General features: G+C 45.9%; 1 protein-coding gene across 1 annotated transcript; it reads left to right on the top strand.

Moving 5' to 3' along the window:
- The first annotated feature begins 1,198 nt into the window (after positions 1–1,198).
- On the top strand, positions 1,199–26,443 carry IRF2BP2 (interferon regulatory factor 2 binding protein 2). Its single transcript, XM_073671464.1, has 2 exons — positions 1,199–2,412; positions 25,327–26,443. The coding sequence occupies exons 1-2, from the start codon at positions 1,563–1,565 to the stop codon at positions 26,043–26,045; spliced, it is 1,569 nt and encodes a 522-aa protein (XP_073527565.1). The 5' UTR covers positions 1,199–1,562; the 3' UTR covers positions 26,046–26,443.
- Positions 26,444–27,364: the final 921 nt, after the last annotated feature.

Below are 27,364 nucleotides of genomic sequence, written 5' to 3'. Positions count from 1 at the left end.
AGCCAATATCAAAGGTCAATATCACCTCTAAGGAACATGAGGACCTACTGCGCTTCCATAGAAAGAATTGCGGCACAATCCATCAGATGTCATATAACATTGCTATCCTCCATGAGAATAACCCAGTCCCCCAGCACAATAGATGGAAGCTCACAGCTTCTTAGAGCACACGTCTCAGATGCCTTTTCTGAGGGGATGTGACACTGCGCTACATGGGGCTTTTTCAGTTTTGTGGGTTACACAAGCAGTTCCTTGTCTGCACAGAACATGCAGGAATATACGCCGTGTGTGAATATATGCCGTGTGTGAATATACGCCGTGTGTGAATATATGCAGTGTGTGAATATACGCCGTGTGTGAACGCCAGCTGCAGCTTGCTGGGCTTTTGACCTCTCTTCTTTCCTGCTAACGCAAGCGCCTTTGGCGAAGTGATTCAGCAGCATTACACAAGGGCGCGGGAGGGGGAGAACAACACGAGGCCATTTCCTACCCAGTACAAGCCGTGGCGGCAGAGAACACGTGAACTAGCTGGGAATGGGGACAAGTAACGTCCTGTGGGAGAGGGCGGCCCTGCCTGTGAGGAGAGATATTTCTGGAAGGACTTGGCTTTCCGCCATGCTTCTCACTAATTATTAACCCCTCTAGTTTCCAGTCACAGTGACCCACCCTAACCTTCACATGCTTGTAGCAGTGTCCACACAGATGGGGCATTGTGCAGTAGTTGCACTGACACTATATAGTAACATGGCGGCTAGCAGTACACTAATGCTGCACCCCAGACAGGGCTAGAGAGGTAAGGTCACCTAGCCGTGCCTAATTATACGAGAGAGAAATGTGCTTGCATCACACCCAGAGCTGCCCTCCCCCTCCTGCTAGCGGCCATAGTAACTGAGTCAGTCAGCAGTGGCTCTTGTTTGTTGTCTTGGCAGCAGTTCAAAGAATGAGGGGGAGGAAGCGTGGGCGTGCTCGCCGAGTGGCAGTTACTGCGCCTGCGCAGAGAGGAGGCGGTGGCGGCTGGACAGGGACTGTCGAAGAATCAAGTAAATAGAGAACTTGGAATCACAACGGTTGGCTCGGCCGTGACGTCACCAGCTTTCGCTGGGAGCCTGTGGGAGAGGCGGGAAGCCGGTGTACGGGAAAGGCGGCTGAAAGTAACTAGCGGCGGGATACTACAGACGGTACAGCTCCGCGCACATCCATGCTCTGCCAGGACTATCCCGGCCGGCACAGCAAGGGGTTAAAGCTGGAGTTGTTGTGAGCTTTTGGCTGTCTAGAGGGGGGGGGGGCTCCTCTGGTGACTGAGGCCGCAGCCAATCGGCAGGCTCCTTCCCTTCCCCCTCTCCTCCTCCTCCTCCCTCTCCAGCAGCGGTGCAGCCGAGGAAGGCGAGAGCAGGAGCGCTGCACGGAGAAGAATTCCTCCGCCCGCTCCCGGGATCCTGGGCGTAGTGTGCATGTCTCTGGCCGGAGCTCGCCATAGCGGAGGGCGCCGCCGCCCAGCTCCCCGGGGCTGAGTCCCCCTGTCATTCCCTAGCCTTTGGATCGGAGTGGCTTTCTTTATTGCTATGTCATCCGCCACGGTGGCCGCCTCCCGGAGACAGTCGTGCTACCTGTGTGACCTGCCTCGCATGCCATGGGCCATGATCTGGGACTTCACGGAGCCCGTGTGCCGGGGCTGTGTCAACTACGAGGGCGCCGACCGCATCGAGTTTGTTATCGAAACGGCCCGACATCTGAAGAGGGCGCACGGCTTCCAGGACGGCCGGTCCCCGGGGCCGCCGAGCTCGTCGTCCTCCTCCACGTCATCGTCGGTGAAGCCGCAGCTTACCGCCAAGGAGATGGCGCAGATCGGCCACCCGGTGGGGGCCCCTGAGGGCGTCCCGAGGAGCTCGCAGCAGCCCCCTCCCCCGCAGTGCCTGGACCGCTACCCGCTGGTGTCGGAGAGGCCGCCGCCCCGCCTGGCCTCGGATTATGGGCGGCAGGTCAACGGCATTCTTCTACCCAACGGTTTCCCCAAACCCGACGAGCCGCCCGAACTGAACCGCCAGAGCCCGAACCTGCGCAGGACTAGCGCCGTGCCCACCTCGCTGGGGGCCCTGATGAACGGACGGGCGCCGCCTCTGGGGATCTCGCTGGTAGCTGCCACCACCTCCGCGGACATGGGCAGCAAGCGGCCGGGCTCGGTGTCCAGCAGCGAGCACGACGCCAAGGACAAGCACCGGGCGGATAGCTACTCCGACCTGGGAGAGAACCACAAGGGCAGGGCGGAGGAGTGGCTCAGCAAGCCCAGGACGGTCAGGGACACGCTGATGGCCCTGCAGCACAATCACTCGCCCTATGAAGGCAAATTCAAGAAGGATTCGGCCACAGGGAGGGTTCTGGGCTTTGATGCCAGCAACCCGGCTTCGAAATCGGGTATGAGCCTTTTTACCGTATGATTAACCCCCGACATGCTGATGTGCACAGGGAGCTAGAATAGGAGGACCGGGAGCGGCCTGTCATGGCTGCTGTCTGCCAACCAGCAACGCGGGCTTGTGCTGAGGCAGCGGCTCCTGGCTGCCTGTCACTCAGGCCATAGTGCCCCATACCTGCCTGCACCCACGCTGCGCGGCTGCCAATTGTGCCTGATCCTGGCACAGCACGACTGCTTTCACTTTTGTGATGGGGTGTGGACATGGAGCAGAGCGTCAGGCCTGGCACTGATCGTTTCATAAGGTAGTACACGGTGTGTACGGAGCTGTGGTGGTGTGTGTGGTGCCGTGCGTTCCAGGTGGTGTGTGTGTGGTGCCGTGCGTTCCAGGTGGTGTGTGTGTGGTGCCGTGCGTTCCAGGTGGTGTGTGTGTGGTGCCGTGCGTTCCAGGTGGTGTGTGTGTGGTGCCGTGCGTTCCAGGTGGTGTGTGTGTGGTGCCGTGCGTTCCAGGTGGTGTGTGTGTGGTGCCGTGCGTTCCAGGTGGTGTGTGTGTGGTGCCGTGCGTTCCAGGTGGTGTGTGTGTGGTGCCGTGCGTTCCAGGTGGTGTGTGTGTGGTGCCGTGCGTTCCAGGTGGTGTGTGTGTGGTGCCGTGCGTTCCAGGTGGTGTGTGTGTGGTGCCGTGCGTTCCAGGTGGTGTGTGTGTGGTGCCGTGCGTTCCAGGTGGTGTGTGTGTGGTGCCGTGCGTTCCAGGTGGTGTGTGTGTGTGTGGTGCCGTGCGTTCCAGGTGGTGTGTGTGGTGCCGTGCGTTCCAGGTGGTGTGTGTGGTGCCGTGCGTTCCAGGTGGTGTGTGTGGTGCCGTGCGTTCCAGGTGGTGTGTGTGTGTGTGGTGCCGTGCGTTCCAGGTGGTGTGTGTGTGTGTGGTGCCGTGCGTTCCAGGTGGTGTGTGTGTGTGTGGTGCCGTGCGTTCCAGGTGGTGTGTGTGTGTGTGGTGCCGTGCGTTCCAGGTGGTGTGTGTGTGTGTGTGGTGCCGTGCGTTCCAGGTGGTGTGTGTGTGTGTGGTGCCGTGCGTTCCAGGTGGTGTGTGTGTGTGTGGTGCCGTGCGTTCCAGGTGGTGTGTGTGTGTGTGTGGTGCCGTGCGTTCCAGGTGGTGTGTGTGTGTGGTGCCGTGCGTTCCAGGTGGTGTGTGTGTGTGTGGTGCCGTGCGTTCCAGGTGGTGTGTGTGTGTGTGGTGCCGTGCGTTCCAGGTGGTGTGTGTGTGTGTGTGGTGCCGTGCGTTCCAGGTGGTGTGTGTGTGTGTGGTGCCGTGCGTTCCAGGTGGTGTGTGTGTGTGTGGTGCCGTGCGTTCCAGGTGGTGTGTGTGTGTGTGTGGTGCCGTGCGTTCCAGGTGGTGTGTGTGTGGTGCCGTGCGTTCCAGGTGGTGTGTGTGTGGTGCCGTGCGTTCCAGGTGGTGTGTGTGTGGTGCCGTGCGTTCCAGGTGGTGTGTGTGTGTGTGGTGCCGTGCGTTCCAGGTGGTGTGTGTGTGTGTGTGGTGCCGTGCGTTCCAGGTGGTGTGTGGTGCCGTGCGTTCCAGGTGGTGTGTGGTGCCGTGCGTTCCAGGTGGTGTGTGTGTGTGTGGTGCCGTGCGTTCCAGGTGGTGTGTGTGTGGTGCCGTGCGTTCCAGGTGGTGTGTGTGTGGTGCCGTGCGTTCCAGGTGGTGTGTGTGTGGTGCCGTGCGTTCCAGGTGGTGTGTGTGTGGTGCCGTGCGTTCCAGGTGGTGTGTGTGTGGTGCCGTGCGTTCCAGGTGGTGTGTGTGTGTGTGTGTGGTGCCGTGCGTTCCAGGTGGTGTGTGTGTGTGTGGTGCCGTGCTTTCCAGGTGGTGTGTGGTGCCGTGCGTTCCAGGTGGTGTGTGGTGCCGTGCGTTCCAGGTGGTGTGTGTGTGTGGTGCCGTGCGTTCCAGGTGGTGTGTGTGTGTGTGGTGCCGTGCGTTCCAGGTGGTGTGTGTGTGTGTGGTGCCGTGCGTTCCAGGTGGTGTGTGTGTGGTGCCGTGCGTTCCAGGTGGTGTGTGTGTGGTGCCGTGCGTTCCAGGTGGTGTGTGTGTGTGTGGTGCCGTGCGTTCCAGGTGGTGTGTGTGTGTGTGGTGCCGTGCGTTCCAGGTGGTGTGTGGTGCCGTGCGTTCCAGGTGGTGTGTGGTGCCGTGCGTTCCAGGTGGTGTGTGTGTGTGGTGCCGTGCGTTCCAGGTGGTGTGTGTGTGTGTGGTGCCGTGCGTTCCAGGTGGTGTGTGTGTGGTGCCGTGCGTTCCAGGTGGTGTGTGTGTGGTGCCGTGCGTTCCAGGTGGTGTGTGTGTGGTGCCGTGCGTTCCAGGTGGTGTGTGTGTGGTGCCGTGCGTTCCAGGTGGTGTGTGTGTGTGTGTGTGGTGCCGTGCGTTCCAGGTGGTGTGTGTGGTGCCGTGCGTTCCAGGTGGTGTGTGTGTGTGTGGTGCCGTGCTTTCCAGGTGGTGTGTGGTGCCGTGCGTTCCAGGTGGTGTGTGGTGCCGTGCGTTCCAGGTGGTGTGTGTGTGTGGTGCCGTGCGTTCCAGGTGGTGTGTGTGTGTGGTGCCTTGCGTTTCAGGTGATGTGTGTGTGTGTGTGGTGCCTTGCGTTCCAGGTGGTGTGTGTGTGGTGCCTTGCGTTCCAGGTGGTGTGTGTGTGTGGTGCCTTGCGTTCCAGGTGGTGTGTGTGTGTGGTGCCTTGCGTTCCAGGTGGTGTGTGTGTGTGTGTGTGGTGCCTTGCGTTCCAGGTGGTGTGTGTGTGTGGTGCCGTGCGTTCCAGGTGGTGTGTGTGTGTGTGTGTGTGTGGTGCCTTGCGTTCCAGGTGGTGTGTGTGTGTGTGTGGTGCCTTGCGTTCCAGGTGGTGTGTGTGTGTGTGTGGTGCCGTGCGTTCCAGGTGGTGTGTGTGTGGTGCCGTGCGTTCCAGGTGGTGTGTGTGTGTGTGTGTGTGTGTGTGTGTGTGTGTGTGTGTGGTGCCGTGCGTTCCAGGTGGTGTGTGTGTGTGGTGCCGTGCGTTCCAGGTGGTGTGTGTGTGTGTGTGTGTGTGGTGCCGTGCTTTCCAGGTGGTGTGTGTGTGTGTGGTGCCGTGCTTTCCAGGTGGTGTGTGTGTGTGTGGTGCCGTGCTTTCCAGGTGGTGTGTGTGTGTGTGTGGTGCCGTGCTTTCCAGGTGGTGTGTGTGTGTGTGGTGCCGTGCTTTCCAGGTGGTGTGTGTGTGTGGTGCCGTGCGTTCCAGGTGGTGTGTGTGTGTGTGTGGTGCCGTGCGTTCCAGGTGGTGTGTGTGTGTGTGTGGTGCCGTGCGTTCCAGGTGGTGTGTGTGTGTGTGTGTGTGTGGTGCCTTGCGTTCCAGGTGGTGTGTGTGTGTGTGTGTGGTGCCGTGCGTTCCAGGTGGTGTGTGTGTGGTGCCGTGCGTTCCAGGTGGTGTGTGTGTGGTGCTGTGCCGCGCGTTCCCGCTGGGGTGCTGCGCGTGCGTGGAGCCGCTGGGGTATGTGTGTTGCTGGGCTTGCGTGTTCCTGCTGGGGGGGGGGGGATTTCCATGAATGCCCTCTGCAGGTCTTGTGCTCCGCCATGTACAGGGGGCTGGTACCACTCTTGCTGCTTTTCTCCTGTGATATTTGTACAGTAGTGATATTGTAGCTGTTATCCGGCTCATTGTTGGTCTCCATGTGGGGCACAGGGTAGGGGCAGAGACGTACGTAGCATTAGGGATTATTGGAATCCTGCATTTACAGACAATGGTAGTCCCAGCTGAATATGATGGGTGCAGTGCGCACATGTATGCAGCAAACAGCCCATGCTGCGAAATAAAAGGCAATGTCACCTATCTGTACACAGAAAGGACTCCCAGTGCACAAGCACAGCTATATAGTGCCCTGATGTGTCTGGCACATATGCCCAGTATGAGGGCATCACAGCATTGGGTTGTGGGTCTGCTGATAAATTGGTGCTAATAGCACCTTGACTTTTAGAATAAAAAGCAGCACATTGCATAATCCTGCCTAAGGTCTTCTATCTCATGTAGACTTGATTCATTTCATTCTCAGTCCATGGTCTTGCCTCTTGACATGTATGGATTTGTATTTTTCCTCTTTATGGTGCTAAATTGGAATAAATCTGATAAATTGGAATAAATCTGCAAACCATGCCCTAAGGTACAGAGCTTCTGTAACGTACAGAGAAACCTCAAGTGTTGTGAAATGTGTGGCTGTTGTGTGTCATCAGTCTAGCTGCAGAAGGCGGACATGGATCTTACTACGTAGAATGACGCTACACTAGGTGATGAAACATGCTGGGCGTGTATGGCCAACGGTGCTCCGTGTTACTATACAGTATCTCGATCTTCTAATCCTAGTATTACTAATGATTACACTGAATGGTGCTGCTTGTAAGCATTGAAGGAAACGTTCTGTCACTGAGCTCCCTGCTACTGAGCATGCATTCTCTGCACATGTAGATATTTCTGGTACATAGAGGGCACATGCCATCACATCCCTTATCTTGATTTTAAAGCGCACCTGTCAGCAGGATTGTGCTCAGTAAACTACATACACTGTCAGGTGGGTGACATTACACTGATTAAAGTGATTTCTTGGTTGATGAAATCTGTGCTGTTGTTCTTGTTTAAAGTTTACTTTCAGTTTGGAGATGATATGCTTGTGCTCTGGGGCGGCCTGTGGGGGGCGCTCTATCTGGTGCTCTGCTTACATATTCATCTATATGATCTTATGACGGCTTACTGTGCCTCTACTTACCTGCCTCCTATTTTACCTAGCCCCGCACTACTAGATTCATTATGTAAAATAGGAGTAAGGTCCGTGAACGATCAGTGAGCTGTCATAAGAGCATACAAATGAATATGTAAGTAGAGCGCCCCCCACAGGCCACCCTGAAGCATGTGCATATCATTATCTCCAAGCTGAAAGTAAAGATTACACAAGAACGACAAGACGGATTTAATAAATCAAGGTATCCTTTTAATCAGTGTAATGTCACCCACCTGACTGTATGTAGTTTACTGAGCACAATCCTGCTGACAGGTGAGCTTTAAATTGGAACACATAAGTATTTTTATTCTATTAAACTTTAAATGATTCTTTCTGAGTAGCCTCGACCTGTTAACGGTGTAAGGTAAGGAGTGCGTGGCACAAAAGTTAAAGGACTTGCCAGGTCAAAAGTAATGTGTGCAGTCCCCCGCCCCCAACCCACCTGTTAGCATACTCCTTGCAAATTTGACATTTTATACAGACTCCCCAGCCCTGCGAGGGCAGAGATGGAAACTGGATGTCAATGTAGTATAGTAATGTTTTGATGCAGAGTTTTTTGGTTGGACATAGAAACGCACCCCTTTACTTCCTAATCTGCTTTTTTGTAACACCCTCTCTAGGGTATGTGCAGACGACCTGGAGCCGACTGCGGCCCCTGAGGCTGCGAAGAAGAAGCTACTTATAAGCAGCAGCCGGGGTTTTTTTTTCTCACATGCAGACTTTCCCCATAGAGTTTAGGTCTATGTGGAAAGCCCACATGTGGACCCGCAGAAGGAAATAGTCATGCTGCGGTCTGGAAAGATGCGCCTCATGTCAGTTTCTGCGGGTGTACCGCAGACGCATAGTGGACATGGGATTTGTATATTAATTTATATTTAATGCAGCCCTAATTCCCAAAAAGTTGGACACCTGTAAAATGTAAAGAAAACAAGAATGCAATGATTTGGGAATCTTATAGCCATGTTTTATTCACAACATCTCAGAAGATGATTAGAAATAGCTAAATTAGAAACTGATAGCAGCAAGACATCCCCAAAACAGTTGAGCCAAGGCTATGTTTACCATTGTGTAGCATTCTCTTCTTTTTACAACAATCTGTAAATGTTTAGGAAATGAGATTAATTTCTGGAGTTTTGGGAGAGGAATGTTATCCCATTCTTATGTTAGACTCTAGCTGCTTTTATCCTTTTTGCCCAATTTTTTGTTTCATAATGAGCCAAATGGTTATTGGTGAAAGGTCTGGATTGTAGACAGCAAGTTTATCATCCGATCTCTTCTTCTGTGAAGCCACGCTGTTGTGATGGATGCAGTATATGGTTTAGCATTGTCCTGCTGAAATATACAAGGCATTCCCTGAAATAGAGGTAGCCTGGATGGGAGCATATATTATTCTAAAACCCCTATATAATCCTCAGCATTGATAGTGACTCTCTAGATGTGTTACCTGCCCATGCCATAGGCACTAATGCAGCTCCATACCATCAGCGATGAAGGATTCTGAACTGTGCACCTGATAACAAGCTGGATGATCCCACTCCTCGGGTCCACAGGACACAGCGTCAGTGGTTTCTATAAAGAATTTCAACATCTGACTACAGAACAGATTTCCATTTTGGCTGTCTACTTTAATGAGCTTTGCACAGAGAAGATGGCCGAGTTTCTGGATTGTGTAGACATACGGCTTCTTCATTGCATGATAGAGCTTTAACTTACATTTGTGCTTTGCACGGCAAGCTGTGTTCAGACAATGATCTGTACAATGACCATGTACTTTCTAGAAGTACTCCTGAGCGATGTAGTGATTTGTCTGCCTGGTATTGCTGCCTGAGGAGGGCCCATAGGCTGCAAGCATCCAATATTGACTGTCGGGCTTCTCCCTTGTTTACTTGGATTTTTCCAGGATCTTTTGGTGATATTATGTAATGTAGATGGTGGGATAGTCAGTCTTTGCACTTTTACATTGAGGAAATGTTTTTCTGAAATTATTCCACAATTTTTAGATGCAGTTGATCACAGATTGGTTGAGCCTCTGATCATCTTTACTTCTGAGTCAGCCTCTAGCATGCTCTCTTTATACACAGACATGTAACTTAGTTTAAAGTTGACCCTCCAGCTAATTTTCATTGGTACTCCTTTTCTAGTCTTTTGTTAACCCTGTCCCAACCTTTGAGATTTGTTGCTGCCATCAACCTTTAAATAAGTTGAACATTTTTCAAATGAAATGGGAAATTGTCTGTCCTCATCTGATACGTGGTCTGTTCTGTTGTGAATAAAATATGGCTACAAGAGATTCCTAAATCATTGCATTCTTCTTTATATTTTTCACAGCATCAGACTTTTTTTGGAAATGTTGTAGAATACTTCTATTTTGTCAGCAATTTGAATGATTTAAAATAAAAGGCAGTATGGCTGGGGGTGGCTTGAAGGGACTTCTGTTGTATGTTTCTACACTGTGCACAGTTGGGCAATTTGTATTTTTATTATTAAACAGTGTTGTCCGTTTATCTAATAGAATAAAAAAACCTGAACATTTAAGAAAGTGAGGTTTTGTCTTTGTAAGGCTGGAAACAGACCAGCGTACGGTATCCGATGCGAGAGCAATGGATGCGATCTGCTATCCCTCGACTCCTGCTCTGCTGTGAGCGGGAGCCGAGTGTCATGCTACTGTGCTCCGATATACGCATGAGAGAATCGCAGCACAGGCGCGGAGGAGACAGAGAAAGTAAACCTCCATGACATGACTCTGCGTATATCTGAGTGCAGTCCTGTGTTTCACACGCACCCATAGCCTTGTATGGATGTGAGCGAGCAGAGTGCCATGTTTTATCGCATAGCAATCGGGCCATGTTGCATATGGTAGTGTGACTGGCCTTAAAAGAATTTCTGTGTACATAGCCTGACAGTTGTCCAATAACTATGTTCACACCATGTTTTTTTCAGTGTTTTTAGATGCATTTTTTAATGCAAATTTTCAGCTGTGTTTTACAGTACCAGCAAAGTCTGAGATTCCAGAAATCTCATGCACACCATGGGTTTTTTTTTGTGCTTTTCATATTTTTTGGCAAAACAGAGCAGGTCACTTCTTTCAGTATTTTTTCACCCATTGGAAATAATGGGAGGTGAAACAACACTCCAGAATTACAGGTGTCAATTTTTCCACCTAAACCAGAATGAGACTTTTTTCACTGAATTTTATGTACATGCATAAGAGACAAAAGGACTGTGAAAAAACAAAACGGCAACAAAAATCCCAAACCACCTGGCAAGAGATCAGGTTTTGCTGCAGAAAATTGATGCTGAAAAAAACATGTGTGAACATAGTCTAAGTGTGCAGAATTATTATGCAACTAAATGAAAAATGACCATTGTCCCATCTCAATTGTTTATTTTCCTCTATTAAAGTGAAAATAACCAATGTACAAAAGTACATTTGACATTTCCAAAAAAATACCTGAGCAATATAGCCACCCTTCTTTTCAATAAATCATAAGCCTTCCATTCATGAAGCTTGTCAGTTTCTTAATTCGTTCAGTTAAGGAAGGGGGACATGTCCTTAATCTGTCATCTAAGGCCTTTCCTGGCTAGCCAAGCGGTGGAGACTTCAATGGATGCGATGGAGCATTGTCCTACATAAAAATCATGGTTTTCTTGAAAGACGACAACTTTTTTTCTGTACCAAAAAAAGAAAGTGTCTTCTAAAAACTGGCAGTAGGTTTGGGAGGTAATGGAGTCCATCTTCAACCAGAAAAGGTCTAATAACTCATCTTTAATACCGCCCATAGAAGTACTCCACCATGTTGGCATCTGAGTCTAAGTGAAGGTCTGTGCCCATTACTGATCCAGCCATCTGGTCCATCAAGAGTCACTCTAATCTAATCAGTCCGTACAAAGTTTTCACTTCTGTGCCTTGCTCATTGGTTGTGTTTCAGCCTTCCTTACCTCGGCCATGTCTCTGGGCACTCCAGGGATATTGCAGATCTGAAATATGATTTGCAGTAAACTTTTGATGGTTCTGTGATCACACCCTAATATCTCAGCAATTTCAAGAGTGCTGCATTCCTCTAAGGCTTTACACATCATGTTTTTTTTGCGTCAATTTTCTGCGGCAAAAACTGATACTCAAGGGCATTTTGTTCTAGATTTTTTTTTTGTGCGTTTTTTTTTTCACTGTCCTTTTGTCTCTTCATGCATGTACATAAAGTTCTGTGAAAAAAAAAAAAAAAGAACCCCATTCTATTTTGGCATCAAATGCTGAAACAAATTTTGATATGTCTTTTTAGCTTTTCAGTTTTTTTTTTGTTTTTTTTCACCTCCCATTACTTCCTATGGGTGAAAAAATGCTGAAAGAAGTGACATGCTCTATTTTCCAAAAACCCAACCAATGCACAAAATCCTGAACACACAAACCATGATGTGTGAACAGAGCATTCTGGTTTCAGACTTTGCTGGCACTGCAAAAGGCTGCTGAAAATTTGCATAAAAACTGCATCAAAAGAACATGATGTGTGAACATAGCCATAGACTTGTGACATTTAGTGACTTTTCAGTCAGTTCAATTTTTTTATTTATTTTTTGGCCCATTTTGCCTGCAGGAACCTAGTTGCCTAATAATTCTCTACACCTTGATAAAGGGTGTTTGCAGCTTTAGGCCTCACCCTCCCTCACTACATAAATCCACATCACCTGATCTGCTTCATACATTAAGCATTCACATTTATACAGCTTGGAGTTGGATGACATGCATAAAAATGATACGGTGAAAATACTGGTCTAGTAATTCTGCACACAGTTTACATTCTGAACACTGTATTTTAGCTGTGTTAAAGCTGTTGCTACCACTTGCTGCTACGTATGTGCACACGATCGGTAACCGCTGCGGATTGGATGCAGCGCTCTTGCACTGCGTGCAATCCACAGCGGCCAGCTGTTACAGCATAGAAATCCCATGCCCACTATGCGTCTGCGGCGCGTTTTTCCAGACCGCAGCATGTCACTTTCTCCGGCGGGTCCACATGCTTTCCCTGTAAACCTAACCTCTGAGGGAAGTCCGCATGTGTTAAAATGGGTGCCGCTCATTGGCATATTGAGCAGAAGCCGCCGGCAGCTTCTCCGCAGCGTCGGGGCTCCGGATGGTGGGAGCGTAGCCTTACCATTGCATGCATTCTTAGGAATTACAATGGACGATCCTAGTTAGTAATTGATGTGAAATTGATTATGTAGGTTGACGTGTTTCTGGCGATGGCATATTTTTAGTTATGGAGAAAAACAAAGTTGTAACTATTTTATATTCCCATCAACAACAGTGCCTGATTTTAGCAGGGCATATTGTACCTTTCGTTGCTGTCCTTTTAGGGTATATTATGTCATTTTATCATTTTATATTCAATTTATTGGGAAGTTTTAAAGAAACATGTCAGCTTCAAAATTACCATCCGATATAGGGTTAATCTGCAGGTTAATAGTGTTGTGAAGGTGTCCAACCTTTCTACTGTAAGTGTGGTACCTGAGAGCAAATGAACTTAAGTCAGCAGCTCCTATGAGAAATTATTAAGTCATGCAGGTTTGACCAGAGCAATTGGTCACCATTCACAACTCTGAGAGTGACTGTAAACTCACATTGCCAATTACTGATGGCTGGCTCAGCAGTGCATCAGTACAGACACTGCTCCCGGGAGGGGCTTACTGCCGCCGCTCTCTGTGCTGTGAGCAGTGTCTGGAATTGCTTCGAACACGCCTGCATGACTGAAAGCCGGTGGCTCTTGTGAGAAATCGTTAATTTTCTCCTGAGTGCCACACTTTCAGTACAGCGGTCGGCATGTTTTAGAATGCGGCTGTCCAGCAGGCTTACCATACTGTATATCTGCAGGTTGATAGCCTTGTCAAACCTGACAGGTTCAATTTAAGGCTATGTTCACACATCATGGTGTTTTTTTTTGTTTTTTTTTTTTTAGCGTTTTTTATTCTTTATGTCAATTTTCAGCAGTGTTTTGCAGTACCAGCAAAGTCTGAGATTCCAGAAATCTCATGCACACATCATGGTTTTTTTGTTCAGGATTTTGTGCTTTGCATGTTTTTTTTTTCATAATGGAGCATTGTCACTACTTTCAGCATTTTTTCAGTGTTTTTTTCACCCATTGGAAGTAATGAGCGGTGAAAAAAAACGCAGGTGTCAAGTTTTCAGCGTTTGTTTGTGTTTTTTGTGCCTAAACCAGAATGAGATTTTTTTTTTTCACTGAACTTCATGTACATGCATATCAGAGACAAAAGGACTGTGGGAAAAAAATGCTGAAAAAATGCACCAAAAAAAAACTAGAAAGCGGCAACAAAAATCCTGAACAACCTCCTGGCAAGAGATCAGGTTTTACTGCAGAAAAATCCATAATGTGTGAACATAGTTCATTTAGGCTAAGATCAGCAATTTGAACTTGTCAAACTGCTGTGGCTTGGGGGGTTTTTTTGGAGGGGGGAGATTATAATCAAAACTGGCATTTCTGTGTGGGTTTTTTTTTTTTTTTTTTATAAAGCTTTTAATGGTCACCTTTTTTTGGTTAAATACTTTTTAGTTCCAGCCATTATATTATGGTATGGATATGTCTCTACCAATTATGTGTTGTTGTTTTTTATATATATAAGGCAAAAAGGGGAGCTTTTGAGACACCCCCCCCCACTTTAATCTTCTTTTGTCTGACTAGGATTTCTATCTCGTGTCCGAATGTTGGGTTCTCTGTAGGCCACTCCATGCTTTCCTGTTTCCGATGGCTTGTTTGAATTGCTTGATTGCCTGGTCACTCTTGATTGTAACCTGCCAGCAAGCCTTCAGTCTAACGTTTCCTTTCATCGCTGACCCTTCTGAGTAGCATCTCCTTTCTAGTGAATATGTATTCACCACATGTCCAACATAACTACGTTTCTGTCTGGTCACTGCCTTTCAGGGACAACTCTGGTTTTGTGTGTTCAAGAACATATTTGTTGGTGATCCTAGCTGCCCGTAGGATTCGTAAAAGACTTGGCTCCAAGGCAACAATTCTTCTTCTGTCAGTTTTCATGAGTGTCCATGTCTCATAAACCATGTCGCAACTGGGAACACAATTGCAGTGATCAGTCCTGTTTGGTGACTGAGACGTCCTTATACCTCCATATTCCATCCACGCTCACCATGGCTGCATGCTCCAGTGCTAATAAACGTTTCATATCTATCAAATCGCCATTGTGATCAATGAGGGACTTGAGAAAAACAAAGCTGTCAACTACTTCTATTTATTCATTGCTGATCTTTCAGTGGAATTCCGTGTTTGTGGTGGTCACCATTTTGGTTTTCTTTATGTTGAGGTAAAGTCCCATCTTGTTGCTGTCTTTTTTCAAATTCAGGATTAGCTTTACGTCCTTACTCTGCCAGCAGGGTTATATCACCTGCATATCTCAGATTGCTGATGGTTCTTTCACCTATTTTCACCGCAACACTCAAATCATCTAAGACCAGCTTCCTTGTCTGCATAGAGGTTGAAATGGTGAGAGGATGTATCCTTACGAAAAATATATAAGACCCAGCACCACCTTATGATAAGACATACACCTGTGCCAAAGTCCCTGAGAAATAAATGAGAGAGAAAAAGCAAAGGGTAGAGCAGGCACCAAGCATAGTAAATAATCAAGTATAGAGGCAGTGTATTGAAAACATTGTAGAAATTTTATTATAGAAAAGACATACAGCACCACTTAGTTAAAAAGTACAATTAAAAAACATATAAGACAAGAAAAAAACGCATGGACAAAAATAACCCTCTAGAAAGTTCTAACATGTGAATCCAATATAATGTGCATACAGATATATACATCAGAGAATATATGGCACAAATATGAGATCCAATGATCCTGGTAGTACAAACAAACTGCTATAATAAGCCCTCTGGATGATCTGTATGACGTAGGTATAGTATAATATAAGATTCAATGCGAACAGATTACTATGATGAGCCCTCTAAATAATAAATAGAAATGTCACTATAATAATGAATTCTATCCTCAGGGAAGAATATATCCTCCCAAAAATAAGTGCATATCTATCAGAAAAAAATCTAACAGAGGCTACATGAATCAATCAAAAAGTATGATACTAACCATGTGGGTTCACACTGGAATACAGGGGATGTCACCGATGTGTAACCCTACGCGTTACGCCATTAGGTCCTGGCTTCCTTGTCTGCATAGAGGTTGAAATGGTGAGAGGATGTATCCTTACCTTATGTCCGTTCTTGAAGCATTTTGTACCTCCATATGTCATTCATTCGTCAAGGGCATTCAGGAAGTTGTGGTCTTTCCTGGCTTCTCTATGGAAGTCTACATTGTGTCGTCTTGCCTCATTCAACCTGCTCTTGGTCTTGACTCTTACTTGCGATCTGCAGGGTAGTTGCAAATAACCAATTCTAACCACATATTGGCTTCTTGTAAGGCATATGCTCTTGAGTAGTTTCAGTAATGGTTCCTTTTGATCTGTCTACAACTCATCAGGCCACCCTTCTTCATGCCTGAGCAGGTTGAACATATTACGTCAACTGTATACTGTAGGAAGATCTTACTGACATCAGACTGTCGCTGCATGCTTAATCTCACATTGTCTAATCCTGACTTTGGCTATGGGGAGTTGACTCAGTCTGCATCTTTGTAATGTTTTTGCCTAGAGAATTGATCCCTTCCATTTTTGCTGACAGAGGTCGTAGTTGATCTGATTGCGATGCTGTCCTTTTGGTGATGTGAAGGTGTTGGCGATTCAAAGTTTTTCATGACAGAACAGTACAATGAGTCTGCAAGTTCATTACTATTCCCTAGGATGTGTCTGCCAACCACTCCATCCTCTACGTCTCCCAACTTTAGCATTGAATTCGCCCTTAAAGGGAAACTGTCAGGTCCCCCATGCCCTCCAACCCAGCAGCATTCACCTATGTATGATTAATTTCCCTTCCTAACCAGCCCTGCATAATGTAATTCAGTTAAATAAATGCTTTGAATAAGCATTTATAATGTCCCGGTTTCCTATGCTAATGAGGACTTTGACTAAGTCGATGGGGCGTTAGTTGCCCCCGACTATTCAGCCCTTTTTCCATGTTATCACACCCCTGTGGGCGTGATAACAATTTGCACTAGCTGGCCTCATTGCCGCCTCTTGCTAATGTATCTCATGCACGCTTCTGCAGTCACTGCATCTCTGATCTGGGTGTACGCTTTCTGGCTTCAGAGACATACTGCACATGACCGGAAGTTCAGAAGATGGCATACACCCTGCTTCAGAGACGGATTGACACAGCGGCGTGAATGTGCTAGATTTGCATGGACTGACAATGACTCCGCTCGTGCAAATTGTTATCACGCCCATGTGGGCATGATAACACAAAGATGTTGTTGCAAGCGCTCATTTTGCCAATTTTGAGCCCTTGTTAGGCCATGTCCACATTATGCAATTGTGCTGCATTTTTATTTTGCCATGTTTTTGCCAAACTGGTAAAATTGTTGAGTTTTTACAGCGATTTAGAGAAATGGCAGCGTGATCGCATTGTGTAAACATGACCTTAAAGTTGGAAGAGAATCTGCCTGAGACGTCACATACTCGTTCTTAATAATGGTACATCAGTATGTGTCCGAAACATGTTGGTTAATGCAGTGATTTCTATCTGCACCAATTTGTATATGGGTTATTTTCTGGTTTTTACAAAGGCTGCTAAAGTAAAATGTTAGAGGTTTTTAACCGTAGAGGCTGGACTATTTGTCTTAACCTATCCTATGAGTAGCCATCAATATGTCAGTATGACATTGGTTGGGGTCTAACAACCAGAACCTTTATTGATCAGCTGGAAGTAAGTTGTGTGCATGGTCTGTTCAGAGTAATTCCGTTTATCTCCCATTCACTTAAATGGGGGATGATCTGCCGTTCTCAGTAGTGATGACGAAGCAATGTATGTAGCTGAGGTGTTCTGGCCGCTGCCAGCTGATCAACTGATCTCATGTTGATGACCTATTCTATAGGCTGCGTTCAGTGCCAGTATTGGCATCCGATCATATTGGGTATTTTAGAAAAGGTTTCTTTTGCTTTATACTGTCAACATCCCATCCAAAGTTTCACAGACAAAACTATGACCCCGGATGCTTCCTTGCATCCCTTACATTTGCAAACACATTGTCACTTAACAAATGGGGCCCGGAGGAAAGGGGATTTACGACTACGATTGACTGCTGGAACATGTATTATTTATTTGCACCCTGGTACAATATCTAATTGATGTGAGTGGGAGATGCAGACACAAAACTATAGCCTTTTATGAATATATGCAAAGTAGCTTAACTTTTCATACTGAAACAATAATGAAGTTGTGGAGTAGACTTTTCCTTTAACTTAGTTCCTGCTTTGTTTTGCTATGCAATTTTAAAATTTTCGTATGCTCATTTAAATAGCAAATTATCCTTAACGTACATGTTAGATAAATTGTCTGCAGCAGCCAGTCATCTGATGTGTAATCCTGATTCTTCCCCTGACACCACTGAGTTTGCTGAATTTCAACCTCTGATCCTTCTGTTCACACTGGAGATGATCTTCACCTGCTTCGTACCTTTTGCTCCACTTTCCCCTGTGAATACACGTATCTTCTCCGAGTATGCATGTGTATAGGGAAGTTGGGAGCGATGGCTTTCAGCTGACAATTATATTCAGGTGTTTGAACACCTTACCTGACAGGGAAGTTTTGTACTCTGTTGCGATTTTGTGTTAAATAATGTAATCCCTTAAGGGTGGCTCTTGTGGTGCAGTAGCATGAGCTTTGTGCTAAAAACACTAAAGTCTAAAGGGTCTTTAAACACTTCAGTTTAAAGCACCACTCCAGTGGGGTTTTTTTTTTGTTTTCTGCGCTGAAAGTGGTATCCCTAATGCATGTTTCCTTCCCTCTACCAATATACTGACCTGCCGCCGTGTTCTACTCTTCCCGGTTCAGCTTCAGTCCTGATCTGCCATCTTGTGACTGTAGTTCCTGACTGACTGGAAGTCAGAGGTAACAATCATAAGCTCTCAGTGTAAGTGCATGAGAACCTTGTCTGGCTCTCATACACTTACCTTGAGAAGTGACCTCTGCCTCACCCAACAAACACTGGAGCCATCTGGCAGGACACAAGCTGCAGAAGACGACCAGAGTGGCACCGAGAACAGTAGAAGACTGTGGCTGGTGAGTATAAGTGAAAAATATTTGAAAAGCAACTATATCACCAGATGTCCTTAGAATAGGTGTTAACTTATAGACTGGTGGTCTGAATATTGTGCCCCCCCCCCCCCCGATCCACAGAACAGGTGCTTTTATCCCCATCAGAATGGAGTAGCAGTGTGCATCCCTCACCAGCCCTCCATTTTTGATGTTGCTGCCAGACAAAACGGCGTGCTAACCATTTTAACGAGTAAAGCTACATCCCCACGATCAGGAATTGGCAGTGTTTTGGATGCAACGTATTTTCACTGTTTCCAAAATGCTGCGTTCTAATCACGCAGGTAAATCCACATATGTTCATTGAACCATGCGGATTTACAGCATGTAATGAATGGCAATGGGTGAAACTACGAAGCAGAGACCACTGCAGACAATTACGCTGAGGATCGTAAACTGCCCTGCGGGTGAGTTTGCGCAGCGTTAAATAGAAGCACAGTGGGCTTGGGATTTCTATAAATCCATCCACTGTGCTTGTAATGTAGAACACAGCGTTTTGGAAGCAGCGCAGGTGAGCTGCGTCCAAAATGCTGCTATTCCTGATATGGGCATCTTTTAGGGTATGTGCCCATTACGATCAGTGGGGGATTCCAGTTATTGTACCCACAGCGATGTATGTGCTGTCACCTGTCCTATGGATAGGTGATAACTACTTTTTACTAGATGACCTCTCTAAAAATTCTCATTATGTTTTGGGGCTATAAGATCTCAACCCCCTATCAAGGATTATAAAACATATTTGTTCCTTCTAATAAAAGAATAGTACATGGGTATAATACAAAATACCTTGTTTATGCTATTAAGAGTTGAGAAACCCTTTAAGAGATTATCTAGGCCTTTTTTCCCCATATGGGGTGAAGAAATTATGGGCAAGTAGTTGTACATTACCTGGCTGTTCTGCCTGATGACTATCTCAGCCAGTGCATAGCAGTGACTGACAACTCCTGCTGCGATTTTCTTGCTACCAGTCAGGTTACGCCGAAGTCCTTCTCAGGCATCACTGCTGATATCATGCATAGACAGCCAGCTCCCCTCTGCCTAACTGCGGGGAGTCGGCTGTCAATTGGCATTATTTCGGCAGTGACACCCGTCAGCAGAACAGAAGAGGAAGAGCTGCTCTGTGGATGCTAGGTCAAATGAAGCAGGAGAGTCGGCTCCTGAGGCGGAAGAAATCGTCACAGGATCTTCTTACTCCCATATGAAAAAGTAATCAAAGTCCCAGATAACCCCTTTTAAAGAAACTAAACTTTTATGCATTTTTAATTTCAGGCACTTTTCATGCCTGTAGGTTGGCGGGGGTCTCCCTAGACTGCCTCCAATTGCTCAAAAGGCGACAGATGTACTCAACTCGAGAGCAAATAGAAATACTCTAGAAAACCTGACTTTTCTATTGTATCTGTACTCAGCTCTGTATGCGCTCCTGCCTCCCGAGATGCACCCTTTTCTACTGTCATTTGAGCTATTGGTGGCATAGGAAGCATACACGTCAAACTCTCCGGCCTGTGGGCCAAATCTGGCCCTTAGGGTGGTTATATTTGGGCAACGACATCAGAACCGCTACCTCTATGTGGGGCCCATTATTCTGTATGGAGGACTATGGGGGGCCCATTATACTGTATACTAGTTGGCCCGCGGCTTGGTCTACGTTTGATATTCCTGCTCTAGAGCATTGTGAAGGGGTGAGAGGTGACCATCACCTATCAAGAATAGTGTGATTCTAGGTTACCTATATTTGTTGCTTATGATAATGGCTGCTGAAAATGGATCTCTACAAAACAGGGTTTGTCAGCATATTCTGGGACTCAGTGGTCAGTGAGAACTACAGGATTTCAAGAATCTTTCAATTAAAAATAAACAACTTGGATCTTAACAGTGTCTGTTTTGATGACGCAATCCCTTTTTATAGTAGGTTTTGGATAACCATGTCAAAGCAGAAAAGTGTCAGTTAATGGATTTGCCCCATTGCAGTGTTGGAATTGTGAGCATATACGTACTTTCTGCTTTAGGAAGCACTTCTGCGTCTGTAAAATGGGTTGCAGGTAAAGGGGTTTTCCATCTTTGAAATGTTTTTCATTCCATTGTCTCGCCCTTTGTAAAAATTATTAATCAGTTGTACTAGTGTTCTCTTGTTCCTGCACTGGCTTTCCGCCACTGAGGTGGTGATGTCACGACTGCCATCGTCATATGCACTTTAGTTGTGATGTCACTACAAACACCTGTAGGAGCAAGCAAAGGAACATGTTATTTTATTACTTAGCGTAAACCTTTTGGTGTGAGATCTTGAATATGGAAAACCCATATAACAGCAATATGAGAAAGGTGGTGATCAGTTGTTGGTGGTTTCCTGTAATTTTAGTGTTCATTTACCGTATAAACCGACCCGAGTATAAGCCAAGGCACCTAATTTTACCACAAAAAACTGGGAAAACCTATTGACTCGAGTATAAGCCTAGGGTGGGTATTGCAGCAGCTACTGGTAAATTTCTCCAATCCTGGGATGCAAGGCCCCCCATCATTGTACACATGAAAATAATAAACACTCCTACTCACCTTTCTTCCCTCTGCTCCAGCGCTGTGTCCTGTTCTGCCAGCAGCTGATCTCAGCATCTGAGCAGCGCATGACGTCACTGCCATGTGCCCTCAGACGCTGAGATGAGCTGCGGACTATGGGCGTGGAGAGTAGTGAATTTTCATTTTCTTTAATAGCGCACACTGTAGCCTCAGCCTCAGCTTCCTGCTGCGGCTCAGCGATCCTGTGTTCCCGCTACTAAAGAGACTGAATATTCACTCTTCTACACGCCCATGGGAGTGGGGACGAGTGAATATTTATTTTCTCTAATATCGGGCACACAGGATTGCTGAGCCTCAGCAGGAAGGTGATGGCTGCGAATGATAGTATGCGCTATTAAAGAATATTCACTCCCACGGGCGTGGAGAAAAGTGAATATTCATTTTTTTTTTTACCAGCAGGCACACGTGGTAGCTCCTTCAGTCGGTTACTGCCTGTGTACTGCTCCTCCGCCACCGCAACACCCCACCACCAGCCTCCACAGCCAGAATGTAAGTATATACTAGAGTATAAGCCGAGGGGGCCTTTTTCAGCATAAAAAATGTGCTGAAAAAGTTGGCTTATACACGAGTATATACAGTGCTAAAATTGTAGTATTTGCTACAATCGTGCGTATTACTTCAAGCCTTGCCTTATTGACAGTGTAAATTTTAAAGCATGGCTAACTTGTCAAAGTACTAAATGTACACTTGTCAGGATGAAAAGTTAAAATGTCTTTTCATAAGTATTTATTTTCCCTCATGCTAGCATCCACTTCGGGTTTTGACAAACCTCTTAGCAAAACTTCAAACTGTGGTTTCAATTGGTTACTGGTTGTCAGGTTCTAATTAAATTTTTCCTTTTTAGTTTCTTTTCAGCTGGTTTTCATGGATTAAAAAAATGTTAAGGAGGTGTTGACTTTAAAGGAAATCTTTCAGCAGCCTTTTGCTATGTAATCTGAGAAGAGCATGATGGGGGTTAAAACGGATTACAATAATATGTCACTTATCAGGTTGTGTGCTGTTTACTTACAATGAAGGTTTTATCACTAGGACATTATCGTTGCTGTGACCAGCTGCCACGTGAGCACTAGTCCGGCTCCGCCCACGGTCTATAGACAAGAGACCGGTTTTGGAGGGGTTGGCTTTCTCAGCTCTGCTGCATTGCTAAATCTAATAACTGTCACAACTGCTGTACCAAGTAAACAAAGTGATACATTGTTGGATTCAGGGTCTCTCTGCCTGTATCATGTTGCTCTCAGATGAGGTAGCAAAAAGCTGCTGACTGATTCCCTTTGCCATGACAAAAAACAGTACTAAGAAATCCTGCTCCCGGCTTATGTTTGTTGACAGGGCTGAAAGATTGGACATATTCTATTTCAACATGCCCAATCCTTTGTGGAATAAGTTGCTTCCAGAGGGGTGTGGAGAGCAGCTTATATACATCTTCTCATTGAAAACATGTGCATGCTCAGCCAAGCCGAATCTGCATAGAGAGGAAGTGTGATATAGGTGTTGATCAATAAACCTAAAATAATTATGTGACGTTAAAGGGGTTTTTCCCACGAACAAAAGTTCATTTTAAAAATTGTCTGTCTGACTCTGTACGGAACATACCACGGCTCCTGGGCAGGGGAGGAAGCAAAAGACAATACAGACATTACAGCAGGGGATCGCAGAGGAGTCATTTTCTGGGGTAAAACATTGTTTAAAAACAGGCAGTGAAATGTTTTGCCTCACAAAATGACTCCTCTGCGATCCCCTGCTGTAATGTCGGTATTGTCTATTGCTTCCTCCCCTGCCCAGGAGCTGTGGTATGTTCCATACACGGTCAGACAGACAATTTTTAAAATGAACTTTTGTTCGTGGGAAAATGCCTTTAAAGCTATGTTCCCACGGTCAGGAGCCACTGCGTGTTATGCGGCATCAAGCCCACAGGGGCCAGATGTTACAGCATAGGGGATGGGATTTGTAGAAAGCCCATGTCCACTATGTGTCTCCGTGTTACTGCGGATCACTCACGGACATGCAGAGTCTTTCCAGACCGCAGCATGGCAATTTCTCTTGGAGAGTCGCCAGTCTCCGCTAGAGAAGTTGGATCCCTGCAATGTATAGGATGCGGTGAATCCGCATGGTTTAATGAACACGTGGATTCACCTGCGTGCAGCGCTCTGGACGTGTACTGCGTTCAAAACGCTGCCTCTACGGATGGTCTGCACATACCCTAAGACGGCTGGACAGTGGGACCCCTTGAACAATCTTTTTTTATAACTATTTAGAAAAATTCATGAGGATTAGTTAATGCATGAACTGGTGCAAAATGTATTTTAGTTCCTCTGCCAAATGCCTCCTTTTGGTGATAACTTTAAAGCAATGGTGTACTTATTTACCTGTAGATTAACCCTATATGTGCAGGCTAAACGGAATCTGTCATCTGTCAGCAGGTTTTTGCTACCTCATCTGCGAGCAGCATGATATAGGGAACGAAGCTGAATCCAGCGATGTATCACTTAGATTACTGGGTGCCACCGTTCTGACACAATCAGAGCATTTAGATTTAGAATGAAGCAGAGCCAAGAAATGTAACCCACCCACACCAGGCTCTGTATAAAGTCCACAGACCATGAGGTGCTTAGCACAGGGGAGGGGCATTGCCAGATTAATCTCTTAAATCCTTCACAGTTATTTAGCAGGAGCTTTGACAAGTGACACATCCCTGAAATCTGTGTCTAGGCCTCTGTCTCATGCTGTCTTCAGATTACATAGCAAAAACCTGCTAAACGACGCCTTTTCACGGTGGTCGTTAAGGGTACTTATTCCTCAGCCTCGCTGTTTAACGACGCTGAAGAATAAGTGTAGCGCCTCCCAGCTTCGGTAAATCGAGTAGCTGAGACCCTGGAGAACATGATCAGGGCCAATTTTTCCGGTACTATATCATGCAGTGTGCCTGCTAAGATCTGCCGGCCGGTACCGGGCAACAATAGGGAATTTACCCTATTGGTTCCTTTTGATCACTGTGATACACCCCATCAAAAGCAAAAAATAGTAAATCAAATCCCTTTTGTCGCTCCCTTAGTTAGATAAAAATTATAAAATACATTTTTTTTTTTTCCATGGGTTGGGATTTTTTCAAAAGTAAAGGAAAAAAAAATGTACTATATGACCATTAGTGTTGAGTGCAAGTGCTCACTACTTGAGTTTGCATTGGGTACTCGGGTATGCACTGAGTATCGCGGGTGCTCAAGTCTCCACCCCATATGTTTTGCCGCTGTTATACAGCCCAAAAAAAAACACACGGGGATTGCCTGCCATACACGGGCAATCCACGCATGTTGTCTTTTGGTTGTCTAACAGCTGCAAAATATGCAGGGCAGGGTCTCTGGCACCCCCGATACTTGGTGCGTACCCGAGCAGCCGATGCAAACTCAAGTAGCGAGCACTTGCCCTCAAGACTAATGACAACTTATTCAATATGATGACCTAATGTTATCAAATTCTGTGTCGCACCTCGGGGTTCAAAATGTTCACTATACACCTTGATAAAATTCTTGAGGGGTCTAGTTTCCAAAATAGGGTCACTTGTGGGGGGTTTCCACTGATTAGGCACATCAGGGTCTCCCCAAATGCAATATGGTTTCCGTTCTTGATTCCAGACAATTTTTCGTTCAAAAGACATAGTGCTCCTTTCCTTCGAAACTGCCGTGCGCCCAGTGTTTTTCCCCCACATATAGGGTATCTGCATGCTTAGGAGAAATTACAGAACAAATTTTGTGGTCCATTTTTTTTCTTGTTCCGCTTGTGAAAATAAAAAATTGGGGTCTGAAGTAAAATTTTTGTGACAAAAGGGGTTAATCATGTTTGGCATAACAAGTTCCCTTTAATGATGTAATACCATTGTCAGTGATCCACTACTAGTTTGAATAATCTGCACCAGACATTTATGGCTTTAACCCCTTACCAACATGATTTACAGTTGCATCATATGTTGGCTCCCTTACGGCATATGGTTGTGATAATTGGCCATCACCTGCCTCTAACAGCCTGGAGTAGAGAGGAGCTCTGCTTGTGGCTATTAGTGCTGCTGTCAATCTTCGACCATGGCATTTACACAGTACTGGTGCGCGTGGGGGTGGTGGTTCTATGCACCCACCAGCAATTTCAAGATGCCGATGGGTTAACATGACTGGGGATGTGCTAGTCAAATAATACAAATCAGAGGCATCCAACGTTCACAGGTCTTCTATTGATTACCTATCCCAAGAATATAGCAATCTAATTGTAGTAGAGAACCAATTTTATGCGGATAGCGATAGTCCATACATGCCTTCTATGTTTATGCACTAAAACCATTTATTTTTCTGTTAATTTTAGGTGCTCGTGCACGGAAGAGGAAGCCTTCTCCAGAGCCAGAAGGGGAAAGCGGTTCTGTTAAGATAAATGGTGATGGACAGTCATGGCTGCCAGCACCTGATGGTCTTAAAATTTCTCCAATGACTAGTACTTCTTTCATTTCTCCTCCATCTACTGTCTCTCCTCATTCCAACCGTACCACACCACCAGAAGCTGCACAAAATGGCCAGTCCCCAATGGCTGCTTTAATATTGGTGGCAGATAATGCTGGTGGCAATCATGCTTCAAAGGATGCTAACCAAGTTCACTCTACAACAAGGCGAAACAGTAACAGTCCACCATCCCCTTCCTCTATGAACCAAAGAAGAATGGCTGCAAGGGATGTGCCAAGCCAACTTTCTAGTGGAGGAACTTCATCCCATGCAGGAATGGAACAGGTGCACCCCGCAAGCATTCCTGATTCTTCCATACCAAACAGTATACCATTGTGCTGCACTCTTTGTCATGAGCGTCTTGAGGACACCCACTTTGTACAGTGCCCTTCAGTACCTACTCACAAATTTTGTTTCCCATGTTCAAGGCAAAGTATTAAACAGCAAGGATCATCTGGAGAAGTTTATTGCCCTAGTGGAGAAAAATGTCCCCTGGTGGGATCAAATGTACCGTGGGCCTTCATGCAGGGAGAAATTGCAACAATTCTTGCTGGGGATGTAAAAGTGAAGAAGGAAAGAGACTCTTGACTTTTTTTTACACTTTTTTTTTTTTGCTTTGTAGCCACCATAATCTTACTAAACTTCTTACAGTGGGGATGTGTGTGTGTGTGAGATACGTTGAAAAAAAAATATATATAATATATATACACACACAGGATAAATGTAGACTGCATAAACATGGCTGTATAATTTTTAATTTTTGAATACATTGTGTTTCTATTTTTGAAAACAAAGGTATGTACTGATCAGAAAGGTATTCTTTGTTCTTGTTCTTTGCAAGTATTTGTTCCTATCCAGTGACAGTTACTGTTCCGTGTAGGCTGTGACTTGAGATGCTTTTTAGAGCACTTGGAAAACTGAAATGCTTTTAGCTGTATTTGTATGCACTTGTTTAAAATGCCAAATACATTTTATGACATTGTTAATTGTCTCTGGTTACTCATTTTCTTTGAGATTAAGCTTTTTTAATTGTAAAATTTATTGATGTAATTTGAACCACTGGGTGATGATGTTTATTAAAAAAAAAAAAAAAAAAAATCTTGTTCACCAAAGCAATACTTTGAGTGGGAGATTTATTTTAAGTATTGATCAACAAAGAGCAATCGTAGCTTGAAAAGACTCAGTTGGAAGGTAATGTCTTCTCATATGCGAGTTAATGCTGTATTCACGTCCTCCCAGATGGAGGGTGCGGAGGAGCTGGGCTCCAGCCATACAAGAGGCGGATAGCCGACATCTGTCTCTAACAGCGAGGCTGGTGCGGAGTTCTAGCAACAGCTGTTAAACATTTAAATGCCGCTGTCAATCTCCAACAGCAGCACTTAAAAAGTAACCTTTTTTTTTTTTTATATCATAAATCAATAGTAGACATGAAAATCAGAAACGTTGTAATATATTTTATCAGAGAAATCTGCTTTTATCTCCTCCTGATCTTCCATTTTCACAATTCTTAATTCTCAGATTAAATCTGTATTTGGTGAATACAGATTTTTACATTACTTAGGAGATGACAGTTGCTACTGATAAGATTCTATGTAGACGGAAGGTGTTGATGGGGGGCGGAGGAGCTAGAGGCAAAGATCCTCTCCACTCTGGTCTTCATAGAATATTATCAGTGCCTTCCCCTAGCTCAGTAATGTATATTCAGTCAAGTCAGAATGTTACATTATACCCTAGAATAAAAGATCAGTTCTGACAGAGAAAGATGGATTTCTCTGATAACAAGAAACTTTGTAATCTCTCATCACATGCAGGGCTGTGGAGTCGGTAAGCCAAACCTCCGACTTCCCAATTTCCATGACACAGGCTCCATGACTCCCTCATACATGGCTCATGTTTAAAGGGAATGT

Source organism: Phyllobates terribilis, unplaced genomic scaffold (genome assembly GCF_046119375.1).
Source record: "Phyllobates terribilis strain yellow unplaced genomic scaffold, ASM4611937v1 Scaffold_3__8_contigs__length_932513732, whole genome shotgun sequence".
Lineage (NCBI taxonomy): Eukaryota > Metazoa > Chordata > Amphibia > Anura > Dendrobatidae > Phyllobates > Phyllobates terribilis.
Note: the sequence above shows the minus strand (reverse complement) of the source record. Positions and strands in the feature narration are given on the sequence as shown.